The sequence below is a fragment of the Pipistrellus hanaki genome (assembly GCF_964339955.1).
Source record: "Pipistrellus hanaki genome assembly, chromosome: 2".
Classification (NCBI taxonomy): Eukaryota; Metazoa; Chordata; class Mammalia; order Chiroptera; family Vespertilionidae; genus Pipistrellus; species Pipistrellus hanaki.
In genome coordinates this window covers 26,984,948-26,998,044 of record NC_140504.1, presented here as the reverse complement: position 1 = coordinate 26,998,044, position 13,097 = coordinate 26,984,948, and the positions used below count along the sequence as shown (strand labels likewise).

Sequence of the window (13,097 nt, the reverse complement as noted above, 5' to 3'; positions counted from 1 at the left end):
ATAGTTCAGGAATTTGTTTAAGCAAAGAAACACTATTTTTTTCTGAGGCATAATATTCTTATATACGTTGACTTATTAAAAAAGATCATCTTATGTTTGCTTTGACTTAAAGAAAAATGTGGTTCGAAATAATGGTAATGATCATAAAATGAAAATGTAAAGATTCCATGTTTTAAAAATAAACTTAAAAAAATAAATGGTAGCAATGGCTCAAATGAGCTGTTCTAAATGTAATGGTGTAAAAAAAGTGAATTGACTCTACTCACTAAATTCATACTCTCCTGTGAAAATAACTACATAATCTAGAAATTATTTGAAAGGTAAGTGAACCAATTTTAACAAGAAACTTAGAAAATTGTAAAATTGCATCTTAAAACTTGCATTAGTTAAATTAATGTCATATATAAAAGATTCTGATACAGATTTGGACCACGGCAATGAATTGGCAATCCTCGTTACTATTCTCTAATTAAAATGATTTTCAACACCAACTTTCTAATTCTGGGCAAGATTGTCATGAGTGATTCATATGGCAGTGTGCTATGACTTGCCAGAACCTTTCACTTGCCTATATAGATTAGGTAGATTAGGTTAGGTAAAGGAATTATGGACCAATACATTATTATAAAATAGTTGCCTTTAGATGAGTGACTTCTCTCTCTCAATCACTGTATTAGGCACTTCCCATTTATTATTTTCTTTAATGTACAAGCTAATGCAATTATTGTCTACACTTTATTGGTGCGGATCTGCAGCTCAGAGCAGTTCATTGCCCAAGCTCATAGGATAGTAAATGGTAGAGCCAGGGAGACATCAAAGTCTCTATAGGCAAGGTCTTCCCTTTCCCCCCTTAACCCCCCTCCTTACAGGTTCCTCCTTCACTGACTGCCTCATCGCACCAGTGATTTCATGTTAGATCTCAGGAACTTACCATCACACCCACAACCATCTGAACTGATCTGAAAGCCTTCCTCACAGCTGCATTCATAGCCTCCCAAATAGTTGATGCAGAGCTGGGCACAGCAGGCTTCTCCATTCTCACATTCATCGAGGTCTGAAGGGGAATAGGACATTTCTGTTGTTTCAAATACAGGAATTGCACTGGCCTATAGAATTAAATTCAAGCCTCACTTATAAATTAAGATTGTTTGACTACTCAATTTCTATTTCTCAGGCTACATTGTACAGACATCAAAGCAACTCTAACACGAAAAGAATGAGGCTCACATTCGCATTCATGTTTCTTGCATGTTTTTCCTATGCCTGTCAGTTATTTTTAAAAGTATGTAAATAATCTCCAAATGCATTTATAAGCTCAGGAAAAGAGATTTCTGCTATTTTTCCAGTGTGAACAGCAATTTGACTGAATAAACAGAGAACTTGAAGAACAACAACAGCATCAAAACAGCTTGAGAAGAAGAGTCAAGAATTCCACTCAGTGAACATTTGAGCAACGAGGAGGCAGTCTTGCACTTGTTCTAGAGCTTCAGATGACAGAACCTTGCAAGCAAATGGAATTCACAAAACTGGGAAGAGAAGTGGCAGCTGCAATTTGGAGAGAGGGCAGACAATCTTTTTAAATATCGTGTTTTGAATGATAGAATATTTCAGAGGATTTGCTTGAACTTTGCCATGATGCTTTGGTTCGGATGAGCGGGGTCAGGGCTTTTCATTTTACTGTTGGTGACATTACCCTGGCATGTCCTACCAGATAAACAGCTTTCTAAGTGATGCTCTTTAAGTGTTCTTCAGCATTGTTATCCCAGAATTCTATAATCCTGAATATCGTGTGCACATACATCACTGCTCTGGGGAAAAGAAAAACATACCACAATTAAATCAAATTGAAACCCTTTAGCCAAAGAATAATCCATTTGGCTTGAGTTTTGAGGTAACCATTCCTCACATAATTGTCCAAGGAGTAGCAACAGACTCTTCACCCACTGTTTACCTTGGGAGAGATGCCTGGGAATTGGGTGGTCTGGGCTTTTGGCTATAGGCTTTTGGGTCAATTCAACCTTGTGTTTGTTGAGCTGGTATGTTGGGTGGCCTGTCAGTGCTGAGTTTACAGTCTCATTGCTCCCTAGCTACATGAGCAGCCACAGATATAAAAGGTCAATATCTCAATTAACCTTGGAAAGGGTACCAGTGTAAGGAAATGTAGACAAGAGGAAAGGGAGGAAAGAAAATGCAGTCAATTATCTAAGGTGAGGGATCACCATAAAACTTCCAAAGGAAGGTCATTTGGACACAAAACATTCTATCTCCTGCAAAATGTCAGAAGCAGTGCAACTCACAAAATTCTACGTGGTATTTTTTTCCCCTCTTTCATTAAACCATCCTTTGTTCTTTGGATTAAATAGCAGGAATACAGAGGGTAAAATTGCTTTTAATAATTCAGTTTTATTTAATTTAAAACATTATCCTTAATGTGTTTTTTTTTTTTAATATTTTAAAGTCTTCTCAAATACAATACTAACAGAGCCTCCAAACACATATTTCTCAGGGTTCCTTGTTCTCAGGTACTAGGAGCACAACTGTATCACAATTGGAAAATGAGCTCCACATTCTATCATTTTATAATCCATTTAGATTCTTCTTCCATCATCATTCCTCTGGGGTGATTTCTAGCTTGTCTCATATAAACCATCCTAGTCTGAAACTCAGCTGAAACCCTGCTCTTCTTACATCACAAGCCTTTCTTAAAATGCTGTGTCCCTTCAACACTTACATCACCTGTTTCCTAAATTCCTTGACTTATTTTCAGATCTTACTTGGTAAGATCTTTGCTTGCTAATTTTCCCCTTTTTATTACCCTCCTCTCTGATAATCATGTTTTTCTTACATTGGTCAGTATTGCCAATTGCAAAGAAATGCACTTATTCATAAAAATTTAGCTCTCATCAAAAATAGAGCTTCAGTTGAAGCCAGGCAAAGCAATAAAAAATTTCAGTTTCAACTTTAGAAAAGAGGGAAAATTAAAGCTTGGAAAAAATGACCTTTTGTATGTGACCCCCATATATAGCTGTTGAACAAACTCAAAGGGTTAGAAAAAAAAACAATTGTTACTAATATCTAATGATTGCTAAATGCAGAGATATTACTGCTGATCAGACACTTGGATTTTCTATAGCTGTCTTTCAAATTGTGTTAACACATCTCTAGGTTTTAGCCCTAATACATTTTTGGAGTTGGGAAAGACAGGTTGACAATTTGCAGACTGGACAACTTATTTTCTCATTTATTTGTACATTCTCAAATATAAAAAATGTTGATCTTAAAATAAGCTAAAAAGAATTTTTTAAAAAAATTCCTCGAGATATGAATATTTTTATAAATCATCCATGGCCTTAATCTGTTCTCAGGTAAATAAGCAAAACTTGTATGTGCCCTCTAAACAATTCAATGCCTTACTATAATGAATATTTGGTCTTTAGGAATGAGCATTACTTATTTTTGGGAAATGACATAAACTTAAGCCATAAACAATATAATGTCATGCTGAAATCTCATAAATATGCAATTTTCTATATTTTGACCCTGGCAGATGCTACTTTTTTTCTAGTTATAAATAAGAATTTTACTGAATTGTGCTTTTCAAAGAATAAGGAAAGACATGAAATTGTAAGTCACAAATAAAAGGTTTAGTGAAAAGACAAGTAGAGAGCAAGGAAGGGAAGGAGGAAGAAAAAAAGGAACCCCTTATTTTTTCCAGAGATATAGGTATTAGCAAGGTAGAAAAATATAGTAATCAAGTTTTTCAGTACATAAGAAAAAGAAATGAAAGCAATGGGTTTCATTAAGATAGCAACTGTAGCCTCAAAAAAAGAATGCAGGAGGCAATGTTGGATCAAGATATACAAGTGATGACATTGTTTTGGTTAAATAATTTATGAAACCAGAAAACTTCAAAATCCCTTGAAATGCATACTGTCACATAAGAAAAGAAATCCCAAATACTTACACCTTTGAAATTCAACTCTTTTATGATACTCTAGTTTGTCTCTAACCATACTGAATAGTATAAAATGTTGTTTTAGTACTCATAATTTTTAAGAAAGGTTATATAAAGCAACACCCCAAAATCAAGCAAATATGATACTTAATTCCAGAATAATGGCAAATTGCTTTAGAGGGGCTTGTAGGTGCTCTCAGATACAGAGCATATTAATGATACAGTTTGATGCTCACTCTCCCTGTTTTTTAGTAGATATTCCTTTTTCTCAGAAGCTCTAGATCCCACATTCATTATGAAGCAAGGTTGAAATAAAATTTATTTTTCTCATCGTCTCTAATGATATGAGTTCTAGTCATAAAAGTTATTTATTAAAAATGCATCTGAGCTGGGATTTTCAAAGAATTTAAAATTTTTCTTTTGGAACGCAGGTGCCTATCATACCACAGTTGAACATACATCCAAGCCATCACCAAGTTGAAAGGAAATGCAGTCTGGCTGGCGTCACTCAGGAGTTAAGCATCCACCTATGAACCAGGAGGTCATGGTTCAATTCTAATTCCTGACCAGGACACATGTCCAGATTGTGGGCTCAATCCCCAATGTGGGACTTGCAGGAGGCAGCCAATCAAAGATCCTCTCTCATCATTGATGTTTCTATCTCTCTTCTCCCCATCTCTGAAATCAATAAAAATATATTTTTTAAAAATAAAAGGAAATACATATGATAGAGCTTCTGCATGGGGTAGAAAGAAGTAGGTTATGTGATAGCAAGAATTTCATTCAGTGGTTAGATAGGTCTTGGAGTATTTTTCTGAAGTAAAACTAAGTCCATATGTTTTGTTAAATGTTTTAAAGTTCCTTTCACTTTAGAGTAAATATCCAAAGATAATGATGTCTCCTGCCAAGTAATATTTCTTTTACATTTATCTAGTAGCCAGAGACTGTTTGATTTATTTCTCCATGCAGTTTGAGAGATGTAGCTCAGATTACAGCAGTAAGTATTAGAGAGGAAAGGACTAAATGAATCCAGGACAGGTCTAAGGGAAGATGACATTTACCATACATTACCTATGCATGTTTTCTCATCTGAATCAAGCTGGTGTCCATGGTTACAGGAACAATGGGGCCCTCCAAGTTCATGTTCACAGTGATGTGAACAACCACCATTGTTCTTTTCACAGCTATTGACAATTTCCAATTCAATCCCTTTCCAAACAAGCAGAAGAGGGTTATTAGCATAACAGCAGAGAAACCTGAATATATGTCAACAAGAGGAATAGTCTGTTGGGAGGACAATGCACTTTATTGGAAATGTATTGATCCTCTACACATATAAAAATAAAAGTCTGAGGGGCTATTCAGGATTGCAAATATCTATACAATATTAAGACACTAATAAATCTATAAGTAATATCAAATTAACAAAGTGGTGTAGAAAGGGAAATAGTTCACCACTGGCTATTAAACACTTATCTTAAATGGCATTTACCTTTGGGGATTCTCAGTACTTTCAGAACATAAAAAAAAAAATGTATTGAATTAGTAATCAGAAAGCACAGAGGTTGTCTGCCAGCTGACATTTCTTCTGTTCTCAAGCTAATAGTATGTTATTATCTGTCCTTTCTAGAGGCTATGAGTACTTGAAAATACTGTTAAAAATAGCCTTGAAACAGAAGTATGAACACAAAACCAATGAATTAGCTGATCATATTTAAATAATAATGCGTTAATGTGCTAATTAGCATTGAGGTATATTGAAGTCACTTATTATACAAACATACTATTACTCTGAAAACCAATTTGCTGATCCCAGTACATGTTAATTTGGGATCATTTTGGGTGACATCAACTTCATCATATGGATGCTATTGTACTGAGCACACAGGCATTATAATCAATCATTTTCTAAGTGAGGAAATGAGAAATTTAAAAATGCTTTGAATCACTGTTAAAAGTATGGGATGTAGGTACTCTGCTATGTTTATCATTGTTCTCTATTGTTGTTCATTTGTATTATTTAGGCATAAATTCTTATTATCGTATTTTCCAGCGTATAAGATGACCCCCTAATTTTACAGTTAAAACATAGGTTTAGGCTTATATTCGCTGTATAAGACTACCCCCCCACTTCCAAGGCAACACCAGTTCTTTTTTTAATAGACCGCCTCTCTGACTCTGGCCAATCTGAGCAGGCTTTTTACTAGAACACAGTGTCGTCTTATACGCCAGAAAATATGGTACTTGTTATATAAAGGACACATAATTCATTGTTAAAGATTAGCATGCTCTCAAAACATTTACTCCACCTACAGATTTTGAAAAAACTCAAAATACTAGTCTTTATCAAGAAAGTTCTATATGTAAGTTAGTAAATATTGAGGTTTGGTGAGAGCTGCACAAAGAATTTGGCTAGCTAAATATTCACTTAAGAACAATAAATGTAAAACCACACTTCAACCAAATGTATTCAACTGTAGAGTAAATTTGCTTTCCCAAGTAAATTCTATAGAAAGCCTTTAACTCATAATTTATTAATACTGGCCCCTCTTTCATGATAACTGAGAATGCACAAGTCATATTATGAGAGATTTTATTTCAGACTAGAGGCCCAGTACACAAATTTGTGCACAGGTGGGGTCCATCTGGCTCGGCCCCAATAGCCAGATTGGTGCCAGTCCTGTCAGGAGGAGAAGAGGGCAGGAGGTTGGCCAGAGACAAGGTAAGAATAAAGGCAAAAGGAGGGGTGATATAAAGATTTAGGAGAGAAAAAAAATATTCAACATTGGTTTTGATGGTGAGGAGAGTGGACATGTTCCATAGCATAGTTTTGTCCAGCCATGTTCCTGACTCATTTAAGATTTATGAATTTCAAATAAAGCCAATTAACATGGTGTGTTTTAAACCTAGCAAAACTCTTTTGCTAAGGTATAGGTGTGAAGTGGAGAAGGAAGGGAAGAAGTCGCTGAGGAAAAGGTAGAGGCTGAAGATGAGGAAGAATAAGAAATTGTTGATATACCATGATCATATGAGAGGCAGAGATAAGGAAAGCATACAAAGAAACAAAAAAGCATATTATTCTGTAATTTTAAGAAGAAGGGGGGAAGAAAAGAGTGGGTGAGGGTGGGAAATATTGAGACAGAAAAGATGAAATATGAAGAAATCTGTATCAGATGGTTTTAAAGGTAGTTAAGTAGAAAGTGTGTTCCTCTATAGATTAATCAGCAGACCAGTGGGGAAGACATGTGAGAAGGAAATAGCTGCAAGAGCTATTAAGAGCAGCTAATAATTCACCTCATTAACATTTTAATGTATTTGTAGTAAGGGATTCATTACATTATATGACTGAGCCTAGGTGAGAAAGAAGTAAAGGTTAGATGACATGGATCATAGGAGCAAGGGATGAGTCAGTGAAAGAGGATGCAAAAGTGGAAGGAGATGCTTAAAGAGATATGAGAGAAAGAATAAAAAATGGGGAATAAGAAGGCAAGGCACTACAGCATCCCATGTGTCTGATATTTTGCTACAAACTAGGGCTGCTCCTTGTACTGCTGGTTCCTTCCCTCATACTAGTTCCTTTTCCTTGACCTTTACATTGGTATTACTAGAGTCCGATAAATACTGCATGGCAGAAGGGATGAAAGAAGGCAGACTCTTCATAGGGAGAGCCATGGGTCTAAGGGAGCTCCATGTCAGAGGACTTGAGACTTAGACCTTGCTGGCTACACTGGGTGTAGTATGTTGACCATTTTCTTTTCTTTTTAAAAATTTATCTTTATTATTGAAAGTATTATAGATACCTCCTTTTTCCCCCACATTGACCCCTTTTAGCCCACACCTGCCCCTGCCTCAGGCCTTCACCACACTATTGACTGTATCCAAGGGTTATACATATCCTATATAATAAAAGGGTAATATGCAAATTGACCCTAATGGCAGAACGACTGGTTGTTATGATACATACTGACCACCAGGGGGAAGACACTTAACGCAGGAGCTGCTCCCCGATGGTCAGTGCACTAGCACAGAGTGAGCTCTGTTCAGCCACAAGCTGGACTGATGCCTGCAAGCGCAGTGACAATGGTGGGAGCCTCTCCCACCTCTTGGCAGTGCTAAAGATGTCTATCTGTGGCTAAGCCATCAATTGGACATCCCCCAAAGGCTCCCAGGCTGCCAGAGAGATTTCTGACTGCCAGCTTAGGCCCAATCCCCCTGTGAGGGGGCCTAAGCCAGCAGGCGAACATCCTCTGAGGGGTCCCGGACTGAGAGAGGGTATAGGCCGGGTTGAGGGACACCCCCCACCAAGTGCATGAATTTTCATGAACTGGGCCTCTCGTGTGTATATCAGTTCATAGATTGGCCACTTCCCACCCACCCCATGCCTTCCCTTTGCCATTCAACAGTCTGTTCCATATTGCTATGTCTTTGGATCTATTTTCTTCATCCATTTATTTTGTTTTTTAGATTCCACATATTTTCTATTGATTCCAGGCCTGTTTCTTTAAAATAAATAAAGGGTTTGAACTTTTAAGCTCTCATCCCTACTGCATCCCAGTGGCAAACATTCTCAGGAGCTTTGCATTGGCAAGATATTCAGTGTTGTTCTTTCATTACTCTTGTTTAATACTTGTCAAATGTCACACATTCCCAGGGCTGTGATTGCTGCCACTTACTGTAACACCGTTTTCCATCAGCTCCCAGCTCAGAGCCAGGGTGACAGGCACAAGTGAAAGATCCCACTGAGTTCACACAGCGATGGCCACAGTGAGCAAGCCCTTCTGCACACTCATTTATGTCTGCAGAGAGAGAGAGACACACACACACAGTGGCTGTCTTTGGAGGTTGGATACTGATTTATGTGTAAACTACAAAAATGAACTAAATCATTCCTTCCCCTTCTGCCCCCATGTCCAGTGTAACAGTGAAATATATCAACGGCTCCATATTTACAAATAAACTAACTGCTAATAACATTAATTCTAGTGTAGGCTTATGCTCTCAAACACTTACTTCTATTATAACCCACTAGTATTTATTAATTGATAAAAGAGAAAAGAACACAAGTAAAAAATATATAGACATTATCTATCCCCTAATAATATAGGTAGCAGTCATTACAATTTGTCTTTGGAATATATACCATATTCATAACCAAATATGGTATTTCCCTGATTTAAGGTAGTCAATACATGTGGCCATAGATAAGGCAGGTTTTAGGCCTTCATATGTAGCAATCTACAATCTAGGTTATACTCATGACTGTCCCTAGGCCTTGCTATTTAAACAGTGGTGCCGCCGAAGCCGGTTTGGCTCAGTGATAGAGCGTCGGTCTGTGGACTGAAAGGTCACAGGTTCGATTCTGGTCAAGGGCATGTACCTTGGTTGTGGGTACATTCCCCAATAGGGGGTATGCAAGAGGCAGCTGGTCGATGTTTCTCTCTCATCGATGTTTCTAGCTCTCTATCTCTCTACCTTTCTCTCTGTAAAAAATCAATGAAATATAAAAAATAAAATAAAATAAAATAAATAAATAGTGGTGCCCTCTCTCCTGACACCAAAAGCCAAGTGTATCAGTGTTACTTAATTTTGTGGCCCAGGTAGTCCTTGCTCCTTCCCTTTAGATGAATAGACCTCCCCATCATTTTTCCCCACTAGAAGGTCCTCCATGTCATCTGGATCAGGGCGCTTAAGAGAAATGCCCATTAAAACCCTAAGTACGCAGTAATTATGGGGATAGACTTTCTAAGAAGAATGGTTTTAAATAAAAACTTCCAAAGAGATTATATATATATATATATATATATAGATATAGATATATGCACATATCTATATATGTATATATTTGTCAGTTTCCCATAAATATTTAACAGATCCTATTTTGTACCAGGTGCTAAGTGAAGCAGGTGCTATGTAAGCAGAGGACCAAAGTAGAAACATTTTCTGTCGGAAAAGTGTGTTTACACAGTCCACAGAAAATTCTCTTAGTTTTGGCTTAAAGAAAAAAAACACACACACACACACCTACCACCACACTTTAATACTTTTTCATTTTATCAAAGTATTTATCAGTCCCATAAGTCAGGAAACGTTTTGATATTTTTATAATTAATCCAAATATACCATTTCTTATGTCATGAAAATGTTATGATAAAATGAAGGATTCTGCGATTTCTCAGAAGTTATTAAAACAAAAGCTCTCCCATAGGAATAACGTCATCTATAAGTTCTGGTCATCAAATATTTATCACTTCATCTTTTTATTGAATTATGGCTGTTTTATTATTTCTAGGAAACAGAAATATGTAACCTTGGATTTATAGTCTTCCTTCCTTCCTTCCTTCCTTCCTTCCTTCCTTCCTTCCTTCCTTCCTTCCTTCCTTCCTTCCTTCCTTCCTTCTTTCCTTCCTTCCTTCCTTTTCTTCCTTCCCTTTTTTCCTTTTTTGTTTTAATTATCCCTACTTCTAAGAACTCTCTTTTGGACATACTTGGTTTTCAAAGGTTATCCATACCTTCTGTAGCCTAAAATAAAATGAAAAACTTCCCGGTGTGCTTATGGAAGGTTTTGAGATATTAATTCTTGAACTCACTTCAGAATGAGAAACAGAAACCAAAACACATTAATTCTAAAGCTACCCCAGACCTTTTCTTTGCAATTAAAAATGTCTCTGAGTTTTTATAGTATCATAAAATACTTTTCAGAATGATCAAATAAGAGTATAAAGGTTCCCTTTTAAGCATAAATGAAAATACCTTTCTCCTAGCTGCTCTAACTATTCAAACTGCATTACCACAAAATTTCAAACAATTACATAATTAAGCTATCAGATTCATTTTCCTACCTCTGCAGGCCTTTTTGTCTTCAGACAGCTGGTAGCCTGGGTGACAGGCACACCTGGCCACTCCATTCTCACTCTGACAGATGTGGGCACATCCATTCGCACCTGTGCAGGGGTCCATCTCTAAAAGCAATTAAGCGGTGATAGTTTGCAATTAATTAACTTGAGAAAGTTATATAGGGTGCAAGGGTGGAGAAAGGCAAAGAGGGACCTGGGGCCATTGGGTTTCTCACATAAAGATGGTGAGGACACTTGAAAATTCTTTCCCACTTCAGATGCAACTAACTCATCAAAACGTTTCCCACTGTGTGATCTGAACTCCAAAGTCTGAACAAATCGAAACATGGATCAAGGCCAAAGAAGAAGCGCTTAATTTCACTCTTTCTGAAAGTATGCCTGCTGCCCAAAGTTAAATACAATCAGCAGAAATCCTCCAGATACCTTTGCTCTTCCCCTACCTTCTCTCCACATCATTTCTACAACTTTGAGCAGCAGAATCCTTCTTAAACAAACCTTTAATATATATATATATATATTATTGATTTTCCACAGAAGAGGAAGGGAGAGGGCTAGAGAGTTAGAAATGTTGATGAGAGAGAAACATCAACCAGCTGCCTCCTGCACACCCACTACTGGGGATGTGCCCGCAACCAATGTACATGCCCTTGACTGGAATCAAACCTGGGACCTTTCAGTTCTCAGACCGACAGTCTATCCACTAAGCCAAACCGGTTTCAGCTAAACAAACATTTTTACCACCTCCAGACATTCTCTGCTTCACTGTGTGAAACAAGGCCAACTGGAGAGACAGGGACAAGTCTCAGCTACAGCTGCCATGGAAATGAAAGAAAGAAGTTCAGATCCTTCTGGAATTAGTCAGCTGGCCTCCTTCTCTGCCTCACTTGCTCCTTAGTATTAGTTTTAGTCTCTGAAAACTAATGTGAGGCCATACATCCTATCAGGAACATCTCCACACAGAGCTTACCGAATTTATGGGTAAAGTGATTCTGGTCTGAATTTGGGAATCCAGCCTTGTCTACATTAAAGGCTGTCGGGTGGAACTGCAGAATTCCTACTCCTGCCCTCTACCATATGTAAAAAATATGATGCACAATACAAAAAGCAAAACAATGTATAAAGTTACCTTATCTCCACGTTCTCCCCTTTTAATCAATCACTACCATAGATAAATGCTTTCATGCATTTCTTGTAAATCCTTCCAGACTCTGAAAATATAAGTAATGCAAAATATCTATCTATCTATCTATTATCTATCTATCTATCTATCTATCTATCTATCTATCTATCATCTCAGATGCAGTAGACATTGTTTTTCTCATTGCTTTTACTTAAGGAGAGGTTGAGTCGAATATGCAGACTAATTAGGAGGAGTATTTCTATTTATTTTAGGTCTCTAAGTTCAACAATGTTTTACAGTTTTCAGTATATAATTTTTGCATGGTTTTGTTAAATTTGTTCTTACTAATTTTATTCTTTTTGATGCTATTATAAATAGAACTGTTTTTTAATTTTACTTTCAGATTGTTCGTTGCTAAAGCATAGAAATCTACTTGATTTTTATATGTTGACCCTATTTCCTGCAACTTTGATTACTTTTTTATTAGTTTTAATATTGTATAAGTGGATTCCTTAATATTTTCTACATGCTAGATGATTTCATGCCCAAATAGAGTTATTTTAACTCCTCCTTTTTAATTGGGGTGATTTTTATTTTATTTTCTTGTCCTTTTTGCTCTGGCTAGAACTTCCAGGACAGTGTTGAAAGAAGTGGCATGAATGGGTTCTTGTCTTCCTTTATCTTGGGTAGAAAATTTCCCTAATCTACACTAATAAGAGAGTAAGATGCAAATTGACTGTAATTTCATGACACCTACCAGCCAATCAGGAGTGGGTATGCAAATTAACCCACCAAGAGTGGCCACAGGTGGGATAGGATGCTTATGTCGTTGCCATGGTGATGATGCAGGCGTTCTGCAAACCCCTGTCCACTCAGGGCCTCTGAGCAGTGTGGGAAGGTGGAATGGTGGCTCCAGCCCAGAGCTAAAAGCTGGCTCTGACCAGAGCAAAGGCAGCCTGCAGCTCAGGGAAGGAAGGCCCATTCTTGCATGAATCTTCCTGCAATCGGGTCTCTAGTTAAGTATAATGTTCACTGTGTGTTTTTATAGGTTTCATCTATCAGGTTAAAGAAGTTCTCTTATATTTCCAATTCATTAAGTTATCTTTACCACAAAAGGGTATTTGATTTTGTAGTGTGTTCCCCCTCCCCCACATCTATTGAGATGATA

The 13,097-nt window shown here is 37.1% G+C and overlaps 1 protein-coding gene across 1 annotated transcript in view; it reads right to left on the bottom strand.

Moving 5' to 3' along the window:
* LOC311617506 (EGF-like and EMI domain-containing protein 1) overlaps positions 1-13,097 on the bottom strand; it is a gene marked incomplete at its 3' end in the record, with an annotated part of 495,068 nt that overhangs the window by 16,745 nt on the left and 465,226 nt on the right. The window contains exons 7-10 of the mRNA XM_084873845.1: positions 10,795-10,914; positions 8,629-8,751; positions 5,027-5,164; positions 932-1,054 (exon numbers count right to left, since the gene is read on the bottom strand). Of these exons, the coding sequence (XP_084729971.1) occupies positions 932-1,054; positions 5,027-5,164; positions 8,629-8,751; positions 10,795-10,914 (504 nt within the window). The remainder of the gene's footprint in view (positions 1-931; positions 1,055-5,026; positions 5,165-8,628; positions 8,752-10,794; positions 10,915-13,097) is intronic.